This window comes from Aethalodelphis obliquidens, unplaced genomic scaffold (genome assembly GCF_003676395.1).
Source record: "Aethalodelphis obliquidens isolate GAN/ISIS:26980383/991018 unplaced genomic scaffold, ASM367639v1 scaffold48, whole genome shotgun sequence".
Taxonomy (NCBI): Eukaryota; Metazoa; Chordata; class Mammalia; order Artiodactyla; family Delphinidae; genus Aethalodelphis; species Aethalodelphis obliquidens.
Genome location: NW_020837992.1, coordinates 359,936 through 379,427, shown reverse-complemented (window position 1 = coordinate 379,427; position 19,492 = coordinate 359,936). Strand labels below are relative to the sequence as shown.

General features: G+C 46.2%; 1 protein-coding gene across 6 annotated transcripts in view; it reads right to left on the bottom strand.

The window, feature by feature from the left end:
* The window catches only part of ADORA1 (adenosine A1 receptor), a 36,888-nt gene extending 21,724 nt beyond the window's left edge, over window positions 1-15,164 (bottom strand). For 2 of the 6 annotated variants that reach the window (XR_003427930.1, XM_027082664.1), the window contains exon 1: window positions 13,706-15,075. Coding sequence is in view for 5 of the 6 variants with exons in the window: in XM_027082664.1 (XP_026938465.1) it covers window positions 13,706-14,046 (341 nt within the window). In the remaining variant the exon portion in view is untranslated. Of the gene's footprint in view, window positions 1-13,705 lie in introns of all 6 variants that reach the window. The other 4 variants (XM_027082667.1, XM_027082665.1, XM_027082666.1 and 1 more) reach the window with 4 other exon arrangements.
* Window positions 15,165-19,492: the final 4,328 nt, after the last annotated feature.

Genomic DNA, 19,492 nt, shown 5'->3' with positions numbered 1-19,492 from the left:
TATTAACGAATGAGTAGGAATTAGGAAAGAAAAGGGAACAGATTTCTGAGAGGTGTGTGTGTGTGTGTGTGTGTGTGTGTGTGTGTGTGTGTGTGTGTTTTAGACATGGTCTTAGATATTAAACATCCTTCTTTCATCTTTCTCCTCAACTCCAAGGCCTGGACAGGTTAAGATATAACTGGCTAGGAGGCAGGGAAGGTGAGTTTTGAGCACAGGTAAAAGGTGGGGTGGGGTTGAGCATCCTAGGCTGGGGGAGTAACCTTGGCCCTGTGTACTTGTGCGTGCGCCAGGCTTGCTCAGGCCTCCTGCTGCGTGGCAGCTGGTAAATTGTCAGTCTTGCCCAAGAGACTGTGAGTCTGTGCCATTGAGGGCAGGACTTGTGTTGTCAGAAAACATTTCTTAACTTGAACATATAAACTGTATTCCTACGTCAAGGAAGATTAATGGTGGGGGTAGGGCATGAGGATTGGGTGGGGCACAAACAGGAAAGAGATTAGCCTTGTTGGGACTCTTCCCAACAAGGCCTTGAATGAGGGACTGGGATGGGCGGGGGCAGGGGTGAGCAAGCAGAATTGAATGAAAGGTCTGAAAACCCAGGATATAATTTTTTGACCTTTAAAAAAAGCTATAGCTCCCTACACACACACACACCACTAAGAGCCTGAAGCCACCGTGGCCTCCTGTCATGATTACAGGTGATGACGGCAGAGGGAAGGTGTCATGCCTTCACACCCCTCTCTGGCTTGCTGGCTGCTCCCAGACTGTCAGCCCCTGAGCCTGACAGAGCCGCTGAGTGGTTTCTGCATCTCTCCCCAGCCCTTGCTGAGCCATCTGAGAATGGCAGCCCCAGGAGCCCATAATGTGGGGTAGGGGGTGTTGTATTTACTCTGCAGAGGATGGGCCACCATGGCAGGTGTGTCTGCTGAGCACAGCAAGTCCCCAAACACACTGAATGTCTTCCTCTCCAGAGAGGATTTACGGAGCTGCCAGCCCCCAGTGGAGCCCTTGCTTCAGCTCCCTCAGAGGCCAACCGTCCAGGAAGGGCTGGACAAGGCCTTGGGAAGACAAGCAGAGCTCAGGAGGGACTATTCACACCCCTTCCTCATAGAAACAGGAGCACAGGGACCAACAGGAGTTGAGCTGGGGGTCAGGAGGCCAGAATACTCCCCCCTAACTTGCCAGGTAAGCTTGAGCGAGACCCTTTACTCCTCTCATCTCCTGGGGACGTTTTAATGAAATAACCCTTCACTCTCCAGTACCTGCGTTTGCCCTCTGTGGGTGAATGTAAAATAACCAACTAACTTCTTCTCTACCTGGCTACTCAGTCTGCCCCACTAAGGCTTCCTTCCCCCCACAGACACTGATTCAGCCACCTACTGAGTGCCAGCCAGGCATGTGTTGTTAGGTACTGAAATACAATGAGCGAGGCAGATGGAGAGAACCACACCCTGCTCTCACAGAGTAGCAACTCATCTCGATGAGGACTTGTCCCAGTGGAACTACAGTGGCCACACAGCAAGTGGTATGTGAGAACCAAGTTTGGATTATTTGACGATAGTAACAGTCCCCATTTACTGAGTGCCTACTATGCGCCAGGCTCTTAATGTATCTCATCCCTAAGCCTCATTACAACCTTTAGAGGAAGTATTAAGAAGCCTGTTTTGCAGAAGAGTTTTGCTCAGAAAGGTTAGGTAACTACTCCAAGATGACACAGTTCCAAGTACCTGAACTTTCTGTCTGGGGAGACCGCTCTTACCCTTCATTCGACTCGCGTACCTCCATAAAGCAGGGGGAGAGAGATGTGTCTCTGAAAAGGTGATCGTTAAAAATATCTGGGGTAAAATAAGTCATGGGAATGTAATATACAGCATAGGGAATATAGTCAATAATAGTGTAATAACTTTGTATGGTGACAGACAATAACTAGACTTATCCTGGTGATTATTTTGTAATGTATAAAAATATGAAATCACTATGTTGTACAACTGAAACTAATATTGTAAGTCAATTATACTTCAATAAAAAAATGAAACAAAAAGTCTGGGATAGAGGGGCTTTTTTTCAACAGACCTTTCCCTCTGGTGCCCCCAAGAGAATCACTGCCTGGGACACTGCATTCTAGCTGGGTGGGTGTGCAGCAGAGCTCTTGGTTCCACTGGGCTAGAAAAAAGGGCTAAGAAGTAGCTCTTGCTCTGCTGTAGTCTCGGCCCCTGCTCTCCCAGGGGTGGGAAGCAGAGAATTGGAAGCCTGTGGACTCTGAGAGCAGGCTGCATGGTGAGAGCTGCAAGGTCTGGCCCTCAGGTTCTGCACCAACCTCATCAACTGCACTGCAAAGCTTTCTCTGCTACACAAGGCAAAAGATAGTTTCTGCACAGAAGAGCTGACAGTGCTCCACCAAGCTGTCCAGAGCGACAGAGGCCCTGTCCCCGTGTGCCCTATGCTAGCCTTGGGGCTCCCCCAGCCCTCCTGCTTTGCCCATCAGGGCTAGGCTGGAGCCAATGCTTGATAACTGCCTGCTTATTGACTGACCATCTTCTCTGCTGCATTAGCTGAAACTGGGCCACCCAGTGCCCAATATAGCAGCTGTGAGAGGACCCTGCTGAGAAACTGGGGAGCAGCGACCACTGTGCAGGGGATTAACACAATCCCCAGTGCCAGGCCACTAGTGGGTTCCAGCGATGAGGGTGGGAAATGAGGCTGTGGAGGCACAGAGCATCCAGGGAGAGTGACCACTTGACTGAGGATGGGTAGAGAATTGGGGGGCCTTAGCTATCACAGAAGCTACTGTGTCTCATTCTGAATAAAGCCTGGCAAGAAGGACGAACCCCCAACTCTGCTGTCTCCTTCTGGAAGCTTTAGGGAGCCCAAAGCCACATGTCCTTATTGCTGTGGTTTCAGCCTAAGAAAGCCAAAAGCCTGCTGAGAAGTGAGGTGGGAACAGTAGATGGGGCAGCTGGAGGCACCCAGGAAACTTGCTGGATATTTGAAGGACTCCTTCTTTGGTGCTGCATGAGGCAAAAGGGGGCCCATCTGTTGGACCACATGAAGGGACAGAAGCTGGGGAACGAGCAAGAGAGAGACCACTAGTGGACCTGCCATTATATCACTACCACTTGAGTACCTACTAGGATCTGAATCTTCTCCCCATCCCTCCCTTCCCCACCCTTCCCTATCTCCAGAATTGGCACCCCATCCACCCTGTGGCGTCAGCCTTAATCCTGGGGAGTCATACTTGATCCTTCTCCCACTCTGTACATCCAGTCCATCACCAGTTGGTTCTAACTCTAACATGGAATAAAACCTATTTGGTTGTGATATATTATCCTTTTTATGTGTCACTGGATTTGATTTGCTAATATTTGGTTAAGGACTTGACATTTTAAAAATGTAATCTGGATAATGTCATTCCCTGCTTAAAGCACTCAAAGGCTTCAATGTGTACCTAGAATCCTATCCAAACTCTTGACCATGAACCACATGGCCTATAAGGCCCTACCTTAGTCCTTGAGCCCTGTGAGGGCTGGACTGACACAGGGTTTAGAGAAGCCAACAAGGGCCAGGCACAGTCAATTCCAGGATGGCTTCCTTCCTCAAATACTTCTCAAGTTGTAATTGTAGCTACCTCCTTGTTGATCGGTGTCTTGGCTCTCTCCCAGCTAGTCTCTAAATTTCATGAGGGCAGGGACCAGGACCTGGTCCCTGGACCAGGATCTTGGCCATGATAAGATACCTAATGTCTGGCATGGAGTCTGGTGCTTCTGAATTAGTGAAGGAGTGAACTTGCTGCCTCCTCCATGCCTGGGCCTGTGCATCTGAACACTCAAACTTATCACCATGAACTTCAGGTGGGCCCTTAATGCTGCCTCCAACTATACTAGACTTTCTGAGTCTAGCCTTTCTCCTACTTCCCAAAGAATTATTTCACACTTGCTACTCTCTCCATCACCTCCTCCCTCTCAGCTGATGACCTCGCTTCCCACTTCACTAAGAAAACCGAAACACTCCGAAGAGAACGTCACCTACCAGCACCCACATACCCTGCCTTTCTGCCTCTTGGATGATCTCCAGGCTCCTCTAAAGCCAATCCCTCTGTGTTTGCCCTAAGTCCCAGCCCTGCTTGCCTAAACAAGGACATCAATCCAGAAATTCTATCCTTTGCCCTATCATTAGTTTTGCACTCTCTACTAGATGGTCTTAGTCAGTATACAGACATACTAATGTCCCTTCTTCGCAAACAACAAAGCAAAATGCCTTATTTCCACCTCTCCTGACAGCTCTTGCCCCATGCCTTTACGCTCTGCAACAAAATACCTCAAAAAAGTAATCTACGCCAGCTGTTTTCAATTCCATTCCTCTTCTCTCCTGAGCCCTCTCCAACTAGACTTTCTGCTCCTACCACTATTAACATTGCTCTTGCTAAATCCAATGGTAATTCTCAGTCCTCATCTCACTTGACCCATTGGCAGCCCTTGACAGCCAATCTCTTGCTCCTCCTTCATATACTCTCTACTTGGCTTCTAGGACACCACACCTGGGGCTCTGGGTTTCTTCCTATATCTGTAGCTCTCCTTAAGTCCCTTTTGCTGGTGCTTCATCATCTCCCCAAACTCTCAATGCTCAGTCCTTGGTCCTCTCCTCTGCTTTCTTAAACTTTTAAAAAAATTTTATAAAATTTTGAAAGGTTACTTTCCATTTACAGTTATTACAAAATATTGGCTATATTCCCCATGTTGTACAATACACCTTTAAGCCTATGTTACACCCACTCCCCCACTCCTATATTGCCCCCACCCCTCCCACCCCCCACACTGGTAACCACTGGTTTGTTCTCTATATCTGTGAGTCTGCTTCTTTTTTGTTACATTCACTAGTTTGTTGTGTTTTTTAGATTCTACATATAAGTGATATCATACGGTATTTGTATTTCTCTGACTTATTTCACTCAGCATAACGCCCTCCAAATCCATCTATGTTGCTGCAAATGGCAAAATTTTGTTTTTTTTATGGCTGAGTAGTATTCCATTGTATATATATACCACATCTTCTTTATTCATTCATCTGTTGATGGACACTTAGGTTGTTTCCATATCTTGGCAATTGTAAATAATGCTGCTATGAACATTGGGGCACATGTATCTTTTCGAATTAGTGTGTTCATTTTCTTCAGATATATACTCAACAGTGGAATTGCAGGATCATATGGTAGTTCTATTTTTAGTTTTTTGAGAAACCTCCACACTGTTTTCCACGGTGGCTACATCAATTTACCTTCCCACCAACAGTGTAGGAGGGTTCCCTTTTCTTCACATCCTTTCTAACATTTGTTATGTGTGTTCTTTCTGTTGACAGCCATTCTGACAGGGTGAGTTGATATCTCATTGTGGTTTTGATTTGTATGTCCCTGATGATTATCTTTTTATGTGTCTTTTGGCCATCTGCATTTCCTCTTTGGAAAAATGTCTATTCAGTTATTCTGCCCACTTTCTAATCAGGCGTTTTTTTTTTTTATGTTGACTTGTGTGAGCTGTTTACATACGTTGACTCTTAATCTCTTATTGGTCATATCATTTGCAAATATTTTCTTCCATTCAGTAGGTTGTCTTTTTGTTTTGTTGATGGTTTCCTTTGCTATGCAAAAGATTTTAAGTTTAATTAGGTCCCACTGGTTTATTTTTGTTTTCATTTCCATTACTCTAGGAGATGGATCCAAAAAAGTATTGCTGCAATTTATGTCAAAGAGTGTTCTGCCTATGTTTTTCTTCTAGGAGTTTTATAATATCCGGTCTTACATTTACATTTTTAATCCATTTTGACTTTATTTTTGTATATGGTGTTAGAGAATGTTGTAATTTCATTCTTTTACGTGTAGCTGTCCAGTTTTCCCAGCACCACTTATTGAAGAGACTGTCTTTTCTCCATTGTATATTCTTGCCTACTTTGTCATAGATTAATTGACCATAAGTGCATGGGTTTATTTCTGGGCTCTCTATCCTGTTCCATTGATCTATGTGACTGTTTTTGTGCCAGTACCATACTCTTTTGATTACTGTAGCCTTGTAGTACAGACTGAAGTCAAGGAGTGTGATTCCTCCAGCTCTGTTCTTCTTTCTCAAGATTGTTTTGGCTATTCTGGGTCTTTTGTGTTTCCATACAAATTTTAAAATTATTTGGGGGCTTCCTGGTGGCACAGTGGTTGAGAGTCCACCTGCCGATGCAGGGAACACGGGTTCGTGCCCCGGTCCGGGAAGATCCCACATGCCGTGGAGCAGCTGGGCCCATGAGCCATGGCCACTAAGTCTGTGTGTCCAGAGCCTGGCTCCGCAATGGGAGAGGCCACAACAGTGAGAGGCCCGCGTACCGCAAAAAAAAAAAAAAAAAAAAATTATTTGACCTAGTTCTGTGAAAAGTGCCATCATTATTTTGACAGGGATTGCACTGAATCTGCAGATTGCCTTGGGTAGTATGGTCATTTAAACAATATTGATTCTTCCAATCCAAGAACATGGTATATCCTTCCATCTGCGTGTGTCATCTTCAATTTCTTTCATCAGTGTCTTACAGTTTTCAGAGTACAGATCTTTTGCCTTTTAGGTAGATTTATCCCCAGGTATTGTATTCTTTTGGATGCGATGGTAAATGGGATTGTTTCCTTAATTTCTCTTTCTGATACTTCACTGTTAGTGTATAGAAATGCAACAGATTTCTGTATATTACTTTTGTATCTTGTAACTTTACCAAATTCATTGATGAGCTCTAGTAGTTTTCTGGTGGTGTCTTCAGGATTTTCTATGTATAGTATCATATCATCTTCATCCTCTTCTTTATTTCTACTTTCTCTCCTGGGGATCTCATCCAGCCTCACGTATTTAAACACCATCTACATGCCAATGGCTGTCACATTTACATCCCCAGCCCAGACCTTCCTCCTGAACTCCATCCTTGTATATCCATCCAACTGCCTGCTCAACATTCCACCGAGGCATTTAATAGATACACAAAACTCAACGTGTCTAAATCTGAACTCCTTTTATTGCTCCCAAAACTTGTATCACCTGCAGCCTTTCCCACCTCAGATAATGCACACTCTATATTTCCAGTTGCTTAGAACTAAAAGTTTGGTCATACTTGACTCTTCTTTCTCTCACACCCCATATCCAATCCATAAGAAAAATTTTTTTTCTTCCAAATACATCCAGAATTTAAAAATCTTGACACATTCATTCAACGGAATTCTAACAGCAATGAGAAAAAACAAAACAAACAAACAAAAAAAAACAAGCAAAACCTACTATTTTGCTCAATAGTATGGATGAATCTCAGACATAATTTTAAGTTTCAGAAGCCAGACAGAAAAGAGTATATACTACTCAATTACCTTTATAAAAGTTCAAGAACAGGCAAAATCAATCTATAGGTAGCCTGGGCAGCTGGTAGCCTCCTTGGGGCTTGAGTTAAGAAGGAGGTTGAGGCTGAAGGGGTGATTCATGCAGCTCAAAGAGCCAGGTATCCTCCTTCCTCTCTGTTCTGTGACCATCCTGCCAAATAAGGCCAACCAGAAAGTACCATACTCCAAGCCCTCTACTCTAGGGACTGCTCTCCTCACTAAGACACAAAGAAACAGGATACCCAGGCCTAAGAGGAATAGAGACTAGGTAATATGGACTAGACTTGGGGCCCAGATAGTCCTGCCCTACCTAGCCCAGAAGGGCAAATGGGCAGAGAAATGCCAGGTGCACCTCTGGGGTTTTGCAATTTTGGTGAAACTGGGCAGGAGGAGCAGGGAGAGTTGGAGGAAAGGGAGTTGGGAAATATTTAACCTTATAAGAAAATCCTTACAGACAGAAGCTGTGCTATCTACTAGGAGGCAAAACCCAAAGTTCTAGGCTTGGCTCTGATCCTACAAACAATGTGAACTCTGGGTATCACTGTAGTGTTATTTGTAAAAATTAAAAATCAGTAACAATCTAGTCAAAATTATAAAAATGAGTCATACAAAATATAAAAGTCATATAAAATATGATAATCATTTATTCAAAAAAACGTTTATAGCATGCCTACTCTGTGCCAGGCACGGGGGTTACACAGGTATGTGAGCAGATGTGGTCCTGGCCCTTTTGGTGCTTACCAAGCCCAGAAAAACTACCTGGGCCAGGAGAGATGGGGAAGGAAAAATAGATCCACCTGGAGTAACTAACAGAGGAAATGAAACTGGTCTAGCGGGGGAGGGGGTCAGAGAAGGCCTCCCTAAGAAGGGGCTGTTTTAGCTAAGACCTAAAAGATGAATAAAAAGACAATCCAATATTATACCATTATAAAAATCCTTAGAAAATATTCTTTATTGACATGGGGGAAATGCTTATAATGTAACATTAAGTGTATAAAATAGGATATAAAAACCATAGATGCACCCAACTATGCAAAAATAATTATCTAACATCTATCTATCTGTCTATCTATCTATCTATCTATCATCTATCATCTATATATGTTGGAAAATTTTCTGGAACACCAGAAATTTAACAGTAGTGATCTGCAGGTGGCAGAATTACTGGTTATTTTGTCATCTTTATTCTTTTCTATATTTCTCAAATTTTTAACAATAAACATGGATTGATTTTATGCTTGGAAATAAATATCAAACACAACACAGCCTCCAAGGCTCTGCCCCATGACCTCTGGGTAGAGGGGTTCTTCAGAAAGTATCCTGGCCATTCCCTTGCTTCCAAGCAGCACTCCTAAAGGACTCATTCCAATGTCAGCTGGGAGAAGCTTTCACCACTGATACTAATCTGGATTGCCCAGAGCACTCTTTAGCATAATCCACCTGAAGGCTATCCCTAGTTCAAACAAAGAAATTACCTTTTTAATCACAAAGTTGACATCCTTCCATCACTTTCCCCCACTAAGCCCACCACTAATTTGTTGACTTAACCTGTGGAGGCTGAAATTTCTCTGTTCTGTTCCTTGCAGGTAAGCCTTTACATCAAAGGCTGGGGAGCCAGAGTCAGAATTAGGAGGAGAAAAGAGCCTGTGGCTGAGTGACCTTGAACATGCTGGAACTCTAGGCCTCTGTTTCCTCTTGTCCAAATGTGAGGGAGTTGGGCATCAGGGCTTGCTATCACTCTTCTATCTCAGCCACTCTAGGCCAATGACTAATCCATCCGTACAGGAGCTAGAGATGGCCTACCTCTGCTGAAAGCAGGTGGTACCACCAGAGAGCAACTGTTCTGGGACCCTGAGACCACAGATGGTCACCTGCTGCGGTGCAAGCACAGGAGGCACTTTAGTTGTCCAGAAAAGCCCAGGCTAGCTGGGGGGTCGGGGGAGAGGGCTAAACTGATGCCTAAAAGCAAACATATGGTAATCTACCAGATCTCTTTCCCAGAGCTCTGGTCCAGCAGTCTGGCCTCCCCCACACTCTGCTGTACTTCCCTGGTCAGCAGCCCAGTTGGGAAGGCCTCCAGCTGTGGACAGAGGCAGGGCTGCCAGGGGCTCAACTGCCCACTGGAGTGAAGGTGAGGAGGGAGGGAGAGGCACCAAGCATGGGCTGGAGCAGAGTGCAGAGGCCATGGCAAAAATCAGAGGGGAAAAATCACCCCCGCTGACAGCCGTGAGGAAACTGCTCCATAAATCCTATAGCTTCTCGAGGCTAATTCAAAACACATATGGGCCCACCGGTTAAAGGCATCTCTGGTAGACAGACCTGGATTCAAATCCTGTCTTGGCTCCTGATAAGATGTTTGGGAAAATTACTGAACCTTCCTGAGCTTTAGACCTCAGTGTATCTATAGACGTGTCTAGAATGGGGATAACAATAACCTTTACCAGCAAGAAACTATGAGCATTAAATGAGATAAAACTATAAAAATATAGCACTGTGGGCTTCCCTGGTGGCACAGTGGTTGAGAGTCCACCTGCCAATGCAGGGGACACAGATTCGTGCCCCGATCCGGGAGGATCCCACATGCCGCGGAGCGGCTGGGCCCGTGAGCCATGGCCGCTGAACCTGCGCGTCCGGAGCCTGTGCTCCGCAACAGAAGAGGCAAAAGCACGAAAAAGACAAAAAAAAAAAAAAAAAAAAAAAAAAAAAAATATATATATATATATATATATATATATACACATAGCACTGTGCCTAGCTCATAAGCACTAGGAGCTAAAAAACACAACACAATCTTCCTAGGATTTCAACACAGTATTGGCAGGAGTCATGGTCAGGAAGAACTATAGAAAGTTAGAACTGCAAGGAACCTCAGAGACCTCGAATCCAGAATCCATTCCCTTCATTTAACAGATGGTGGCAGGGGGTGTGGTGGCGAAGAGGAGGCTCAGGGATTGAATAACCTAACCAAGAAGGTTGCACAGCTAGTTTGTAACAGCAAGGTTCAAACTCAGGTATTTCTGACTCCCAAATACCCATCACCCCTTCACCCCACACCAACCCATCTGGTCACAGACAGACCTTGCTCAGGTCTCCTTCCCACAGAGAGGGCTGTGGTGGTCAGGGAGTGGCACTCCTCCCAATAACAAGCCCCCTGGAGTAGGTATCAAGTTGGCACAGAGTGCCCCCAAGAAAACCCAGGGATTCCCTAGAAGTAGGAGCTGAGGGGAATGGGGTATCCATTACCAAGCATGTGGAGGTGGCAGGCAAATAACCTGTAAAATACATGTAAATAACCACAGGCTATTGATGCGTCAACAATTTAAGCTATTTTTTTTTGTAACTGGATCACACTATACCATGTGAACCTTTTTTCCTCTTGGCTTTCTGCCAAGTGGAAGGAAATAAAATTTGTGGTTGACTGACCAAACCATGCCTTGCTTGGTGAGGGGCCCAGCTGACTCCTGTCACTGAATGCCTCATACATGCCTCACCAATGCTTGAGCAGTATTGCTCCCTGGTTCCCAGGCCACATCTACCTCTGACTGGCTTGTCAGGGCAGGGAGCCAGGCACCTGGGGACCTCCAGCAGAAAGGTGTTCTCCCAGACCCAGCAGCCTGCTGACTCCAGCTGCCCAGAGGGCAGCAGCGCATGCTGTTCCTCCTGCAGGGGCACCTGGAGTGACCCGTCACCTCAGCCCAGCCTCCAGGATCCCAGCTTTGGAAGCTAGGCCCAGCAGCCTTTCTCTAACTCAGGAGAAAGACTCCTCTCTCAGGCACTACTGGAGTGTGGCTCTGAAGGAGCCACCTGAGCTGATAAGGGCAGCTGTGGTCAGGGCCCTGAGGTAGAATGCTGGGAAGATACAGGCCACAGCACAATGGTTAGAGGTTAGGCCCCTGGAAGGCCTGCCTGAGGCACAACCATGTGAGCTCTGAAAACTCATCCAATTCAATCAACATTTACTGAGTGTCTGCTATGCGCCAGACACTATGCTAGGCATTCTGGAGAATTTGTACAAACGAACAAAATGTGGCCACTGTCCAGGTCGCTGCACTTGAGGCATGACAGTCTAGCAAGGGAGAAAAACATGTATAAATATAACTTAACAGTACTTTGACACCTCCCTGGAAATGTGGTATGTCTTGTGTGCCCATGTGTGCGTGCATGTGTATAAGGGCATATGTGTTGTTATGTAAAAGCATCAGTGTTGGGGGGTGAGGGCGCAGGGCTTGCCTATTCAGACCCACTTTGAGCCATATGTTAACAATGATAATAAAACTACAAAATAAACGTACCACTTATGGCTTGCATATACCGCCAGGTGCATTATACAGTACCACGTGCTTTATATGTAGGAGTTTATTATATTCTTCCAATCACCCTAGGAAGAAGGTACTATCATTAATGTCTCCTTTTATTGACGTGGAAGTTAAAATTGAAGGAGGTTAATAAGTGACTTTCTCAAGGTCATACAGCTAGGAATTCACAGCAAGGATTTGAACCCAGGCCTGCATTCTTAGCCTCTATGCATACCTCTGCCTTGGCCCTCCAACGATAGCTCCTAAAGACCCCCAGTTCTTCAAGGCTGGCGCAAGGAGCAACAGAAGCTGTCTTCCGGAAGAATGAGCCTGCAATTCTGCCAGCACAGCCATCCCCATCCCCACAGGATGAGGAGGGCACATTCTGTGGGCCCGTGACCTCTGTTACATCACGACCAGGCCTTTGGTTTGCCTTGGCACCCACTCAGTAGACCAGATTTCTTAAGCAGCCTTCCTATATTCACGTATCTGCATGACTTTCCTAATGTGGCAACACTTTGTTATAATCACCAGGCTCAGAGGCCCAGCCCACGCTAATGGGTTGAAATCAGGTTCATTGGTATATAGCTCAGCCACAACCTGGGGCTAATGGCAGCATGAAGGCCCCTCAGCGGCTGAGCTTACAGGGTTTCTGGGCTGCCTTCCCTGTCTCCCCTTCTCTCCTGAGCAGCAGTCTTCACCTCACCTTCCCTGGGAAACTTGGAGGTTGTGAAGGAGGTAAACAGGGCAGGAACACTGCCATCAGGGGGCTGGGACACTGGGGGAATCAGGAAGGAAGGGGAGTAGTGGAATCAAGGCTCTGCTCCCAATCAGCTTCAGGAGGTTCTCTGGATCTGTTTCCCCTTTACCAGCTCCTACTTCACCTCCCTTATAGGATCACGATGAAAAGAGGAAAACCATGGTGCATTATAAAATCTTTGAAAACTTAAATGTGTACAAATGTAATGCAAACAGGAGAAACATGGGTGCCTAGGCCTGCCTGGGCAAGTTGTCAGGTGAGGCCAGAGGCTCCATGTCCCAGGTATGGAAGCTACTGCAGGGACAGCAGGTGCTGAAGACGTCTAGAACTCCGTAGTAGAAAGGGAATCTGCTGGTGAGAAGATTTAACGAGGGGGCAAGCACGCCTCACAAGAATGTCCCAGTGAGGCCAGCACTGGCAGTGTGCCCAGGCATTTGCTGGCACTTGGTGGCCCAGGCACTGCCTGGTGACAAGATTATGGCCTGGCAGGCCCAGGGAAAGAGCCCCAATGTGGACTGGACACTTGCATGACAGGACTGCCACTATTAGGTCACCCACCCTGGTGCTGCCTGGACATAGCATAAGCACCTCTGCTGTGACCGGAAAGACAACATGGTTTTGCAACACAACAGGAACATTAAGAGCCTGCCTCCTCCTGCCTGCAACAGAGATCCCATAAGTGGGAGTTGGGCAGAGGTAGTCAGACTGTCTGGGTTCAACAGGATAGCCCTGGGGCAGGGAGCTGGCTAGCACAAGCGTATCTGCAGAACAAGAAAGAGTATCCTCAGGAAGCTTTCCCAGTTCTGGTTAGAGAAGCAGCACTCCTGTCCGTGGTGTGCCACCCTAAGCCCACCCTAGCAATCTGCTCTGCCCCTTCCACTTCCCTCGAACTGGTGGAGATCAGCTCATTCCCAACTGTCACTGTCTACCCCGCACTCCCCGCCCCCGCCCCACCCCAGGCCAGGCTGAACAGGCAGCCTCAGGTTCCCTGGCCGGGTCAGGAGAACAGCAGAGCTTCAGCTCTGGGGTCCTGAGCACTGCCAGGTTCACATTCCTCCAGCCAGCCAGCCCCCTCCTGCTTCAACCTGAGTTCAGCCTGATACTGCAGGGCAGAGGAGAGGAAGGCAGAGTGAGGGCTGGGGCACAACGGCCCAGAGACTATCCAGCTTACTTGGGGTCTTATGCTCTACCTTTTATCCTCTCTAGATGGCCCTCAAGCCACCCAGCATGGGGCACAGCAGGTACCCTCAGCTGCTCTGGACTCACCTGAGCGGGATCTTGACACGGAGGTAGCGGTCGACAGCGATTGCCAGCAGGGCCAAGATGGAGCTCTGAGTGAGGATGAGGACAGGGCAGGCGACCATGAGGCAGGTGTGGAAGTAGGTCTGTGGCCCAATGTTGATGAGGATGGCAAGTGGGATGACCAGAGCGCCCACTGCCACATCAGCCACTGCCAGTGACACGATGAAGCAGAAGGTGGCATCCCGCAGTGCCTGGTTCACCTTCACTGCCCAGATCACCAGCACGTTCCCAGGCACGGAGACCAGGGCGATGAGCACCTCGATGCCAATATATGCGGCCTGGAAGGCCGAGATGGAGGGCGGCATGGTGGGCACAGGCTGGGCACATCAGCAGACAGGCACCAAGGGGCAGGAGGCAAGCACCTGTGGTCACGGAAGCCTGGGGTGGGAAGGCCTGCCTGGGAAGGGGAGGGGAACCCAGGCAGCTCTGGAAGTCCAGCTGCCCTTTGGAGATGTGCCCCACTTGGCACATCTAGTGCCTGCCCAAGCTGGTGGGGTACCCTAACCCTTTCTCTGCCGGATCTTTGTCCCCTCCCCTTATCAGTCCCAGCGGATCCATTCGACAACATAAAAGAGCAGCACTCACTCCTCCACCGGCTATTTTATCAGGTGTGAGGCAGTTCCCAGCACACACTCACCCCACAGGGGTCCCCAGTGCCTGGCTCTGCCTACCCGTGCCCACAGAACAGGATGCAGGGAGCTCACCATCCTGTCTGCTGGTGGCCAGGGAGTCCCAGAGGCTGTGCCCAAAGTTCCGGACACCTGGTGCCACTCAGGGCTTGAGGCCGCTCCAGGCAGAGCTGGGCTCTCAGCACCGCGCGCAGCAGTTCACGGTCCTCCAGGCTCCCGCCGCAGAGCTCCTAGCCGGGCCTTTCAGGCAATCACATGGTGCGGCAGAGGCTCAGCCCGGACGCTTTTAAAGAGGTAGCGCCCCTATTTTGCACCTGGGACTGGTCTGGCAGACGTGGGTCTGGAGGACTGAGCCCAGCAACAAGCCAGGGTGCGCGGTCCCCTCTCCCCAGCTTGCAGTGCACACATGCCCTGCGCCCACCCACCAGAGGCACTGCTGGCTCCTGCTTCCTAGAAGTCCCTGGTCCCGGTCTGGCTCTGCCAGGGACCCTCGCACACACCCTGCCCCAAGGGGGCATTCTAGTCGCCTCTTTCAACCCTTTCCTGCATCCCCACTGGGGATGACCCGGAGGCGAACTGAGGTACAGACTTACCCAAGGTGACCAAAGCTGGCAGAGCTCCTAGCCACCTGAACGGTTCCGTCCAAGCGCCCTCCCAGCTCCACGCCTTGGGCAGCCTCTTGCTCCAGGGATGCCTGTAGAATCCAGGGCCAGCCTGTCAGGTCCAGAGGGATGGCAGCTATCTGGGACTCCACTCGGGCACCCGGCGCCTCCGTCGCCCACGGCGCCAGAGCTGAGTGGCAGTCGGGCTCCGCACAACCGGAGGGGGTGGGGGCGGCGGCGGCACCGCGGGGCCCCTCCCTCCTGGCCCTCTGTCTCCTCCCCCATCCCCTCCTCTAAACAAAGGCAGTGATTCTGGGCGAGAAAAGCTGGGAAATGTGAGCTTGTCGTAGGGTTTGATGTGTGAATCCTGTCTCAAGAGTGGACAGCGGAGCAGCCTCCCTGTGTTCACTCTCCCTCTCTTCTCACATGTGGGGTGTCAGCGATCCCTCCACCGGTCACAGCAAGGCATCTCACCTGCAAGACTCCAGGATGCCCCCCTTCTCCATTTCCCCCAACAGTCAGTTGGAAGTCCTGGCACACTCCCGGACCCCTTAGTCCTGAAACCCTGCTTTCCCGTGAAATCAGGCCCTGCATAGTCCAGCACGCATTGCTTTGCAGGCTCTATCCTGAGTAATTATGTTCCTTTCTCCTCTATCTAGTAATTTCCTTTTTACAGAAGAGGGCACTGAGGCTCAGAGAAGTTACCTAGCTTCACAAGGTCATCTACATCAGTGTCACCTCCTCGTGTGCCCCTTTTCTTTCCTCCTTCTCCCTCTTCATAGCACAGTACCTAAGCCATAGGTATCCAGTCCAATATCCACATGTTATTGATGAAAAAGCAGACCCAGGGATGGAAGGGACTTTCATAAGTTCCCACAGCAAATCCTAGAGTAAGAAACTAGAGTAAGAAACCGTGCTCCTGACTCCCAGCACAGGGCTCTCCACCACTGTGCTCCATCCTGATCCCACTCTTGGCTGTCTCCTGCCACAGTTTCAGTTTAGGTGGGCCACTGGTATTGCCTAAGGACCACCCCACGGCAGATGCTCACTCAGACCAGGTGCCTTACAAAGATCCCGACTTGAGAAATCCTTGTTCATGGATATTGGGAAAGAGCTCTATGAGGGCGAAGAGAGTCAGGCTGGGAGACCCCAATGCCACCTGGCCACACCCCAGTCACTGAGGTCACTGCATTCTTGTTGGGTTTCAGGATGTCAAGAGAGGAGTTCTGCTGAGAGGAGGGTGCCAACTAAAACTGCCACTTGTCATCTGCCTGTACAAGGGTTAGGTCACTAGCCACTGCAGTCACTGATCTTCAGCACAGGAGCTCAGGGCAGAGATCAGGAACGAGGCACTCTAATGAGTTTTAGATTGTAATACTTGAATCATGACTAAGTGTTAAAATGAGATCTCTGGTTGTATCTGTCTATATGTCTATGTTGGCATATATGTCTTTACCTTTGATGGTATTAGCTCTACTTAATTGGCTTAGAGTAAGTTAAGTGCTTATATAAATTTCTCAGAAAGGAAACTTGCCAGAATGAATTTTGTGTTCATGTGAACTGGGAAATATTCAGTATTAAAATAATACCTGGTATTAAAGTTAAAGTTTGTAGATTTAATTAATATAGATATGTCTTTAGAGTCATCAACATTAAGTGTAATATTTTTATTGTATCAATACCTAGATTTCATAGAAGTCAAATAAGATCTTATTACATCCGTTGCAAACTTGTCAGCAAGAAAAATAACTTGGTATGATGAAATTTTTATCAGTACTTTTATAAGTAAATTAAGTGTAAGTGAGATAAGAGCTTTTGGGTGAACTCTTTAGGAGTAATTATATTTTTAAAATGTCTACTTAAAAATAATCTCTCCAGGGCTTCCCTGGTGGTGCTTGAGAGTCCGCCTGCCGATGCAGGGGATGCGGGTTCGTACCCCGGTCCAGGAAGATCCCACATGCTGCAGAGCGGCTGGGCCCGTGAGCCATGGCCGCTGAGCCTGCGTGTCCAGAGCCTGTGCTCCGCAATGGGAGAGGCCACAGCAGTGAGATGCCCGTGTACCGCCAAAAAAAAAAAAACTCTCCAGATATTTGGTAACTTAAAAGTTTAGAGTTGTGCTAAGTTAAGTTAAATGATAGAAGTTTATTGAATAGCTAAGTCATTCCCAAATAAAATAGGATGCTGAAACATTAATTACTGAACATTGGCTTCCTTTTACAGAGAAACTAAAGGTATTGAGGATTATTAATAAATGTATTTGGTGCCACACTGAGACATTTTCTATTAAAAAGCACATTTGTTTTTAGAAGTTATTATTGGTATTTATGTTTTTCAATCTACAGAATGCTAATGTAGAAGACAGTTCCCAATTGCTTACTTTTTCATTCTCACTAGAAATTAAGGTGTTTAAGAGTTGAGGATTCTAATTTAAATATGTCATTAAAGCTACTTGAAATAATAAAGGAAACATTTCAGTATGTAGCAAGAAAGTAGGGTGTGTATTTTCATTAAAGGAAAGTATGAGGAATGGAATTGCATTTCACTAAGGGAAAAGTAATTCTGTCTTAGAGCTGGTTGTTTCTAGATGGGGAAAATAAGGGACAAACTAATATGGGTACAGACAGTGATGGAAGGTTTGTGGGAAAGGAACCTTGAGAAGAGTTTTGTGCATGGTCAGGATTGGCTAAATTTAGAATAACTTTAATCGAGTAAATAAATTTTAAAAGTAAGTTGGTACAAAACTTGAATTTGGTTTTTCTCTCTGTAAAGAGTACAAAGTTTTCTTAAAATGTCGATCTACATTTGATAACAGATTTTAAGTTTCTTTACCTTTTCAGTGATTTGTTCTGTATTTGTCTTTGAAATCTTTTATTGTCACTTTGGTTAAGTGAATAAGTATTATTTCACAATGACCTATGATCCTATTTGACCAAGTGTTTTAAAACCTTTTTGTTATTTTTTGACAAACTTCCCAAATCAAATTCTAATGAAGTTTCTTTGACCTCTAGCTAACTTTGGGATGCTTTAAGGGGCCCTAAAACATCCCAAAGAAAGATATTAAACTAATTAGTTTTGTTTGGTATGTTAATTACATGGGAAGCATTGTCAAATGGGCAATAAATCTTCTTAGGTTATATTGTATGGGTAAATGTTTTTAATCTAGATATTCTAGAAATTATATGGAATTTCTAAAACTATGGTATGTCCTGGTAAAATGTTATCAGTCATAATTCTAGTTATTATCTTAAAATGTTGTATGTCACAGCAGTAACCAAGTTTCTTTGTCAATGACATCATATCAGGTGTTTAACTGTGCCTTCTTAAGTCTTTGTCATTCATAGACAGTTATTGTTTTACACTTATGCCTGCAAAAATGCTTCCTCTTCAAGAAGACTCATAGTAAGAACTTTCTGACAAGTTACAGCAAAGCCAAATGTTAAAAAAGCCTGTATGATCAATTATATGAGTCATTAGACCAAGTTTATTGAAACCAGACTTATTTTGCAAACAAATTAGTCAACTTGGCTGTATTTGGTAGAAATGAAGGTAATTTTAGAGAGAAAAAGATTATATTTCAGTGGATTTTAAATTCTAAATTTGTTAATTGAGGTCTGTATTCACTGCCTAAGACTGACTTCACACATAGCTCTTTGCTGTTATGTTATATTATTGTAAAGTTTAATTGAATTATTAAAAAACACTCTAAGTTTGTTTCTGAAGCTTATCTCAGTAATCTATCTTTGGATGAAGATCAGATGCCCCATGACCTGAAACCAGGGGAGTATACATACTGGAAAAGACATAATTTAAAAGACTATCTCCAACCTAGATGGAAGGACCCTTATCAAGTACTCTTAAGTAGCTTGTGCACAGCAAAACTGAAGAGAGTTGACTCTTGGATTAGTATATCCTCTTAGAAAGGGCTCCTGCACTGAACCAGCCTATAGAGAGGACTTCAGACCTTAAAATCACCTTAAGACAATGCTCAAGCAGAGAAGAAACTACCAGACTAGGATAAGAGGAAGACAACATCTGAAGTAGAGAGCTGACCCAAGATGCTGGACCAGGCCTCTATACCAATTACTTTGATAATTGCTCACACCTTTGCTTATGAACCAACTATATATCACAATCTTATGCAGAGTTAAAGTTCATCCAATTGTTAGGTTTATGGTCAATTACCTATATCCAGTATTTCTGGGTTACATTGGTGGATTTCTCCACTCCAAGGCTCTAATTGGAAGGACCTTAGAGAATTATTCTAGAAGAAAGAAATTATAGCTCTGTTCAGGTCATTACTGATCTGGTGTTACTAGGTGGGATCCCCTCACCTGGCCACTTAATAAAACCTACTCTGACTCTGACCATAAATATGAATTTTCTCCTAAAATTACTCAAGCTCAGTCAGAGTAACAATTAAAATTTCAGCCAAGGAATATAAACTCCCTCAGTTGTGGGATGGATTTATATGGCTAACACCAGGCTATAATCGTTTAAGTTTAAGGTCCCCCTTAAGTTGG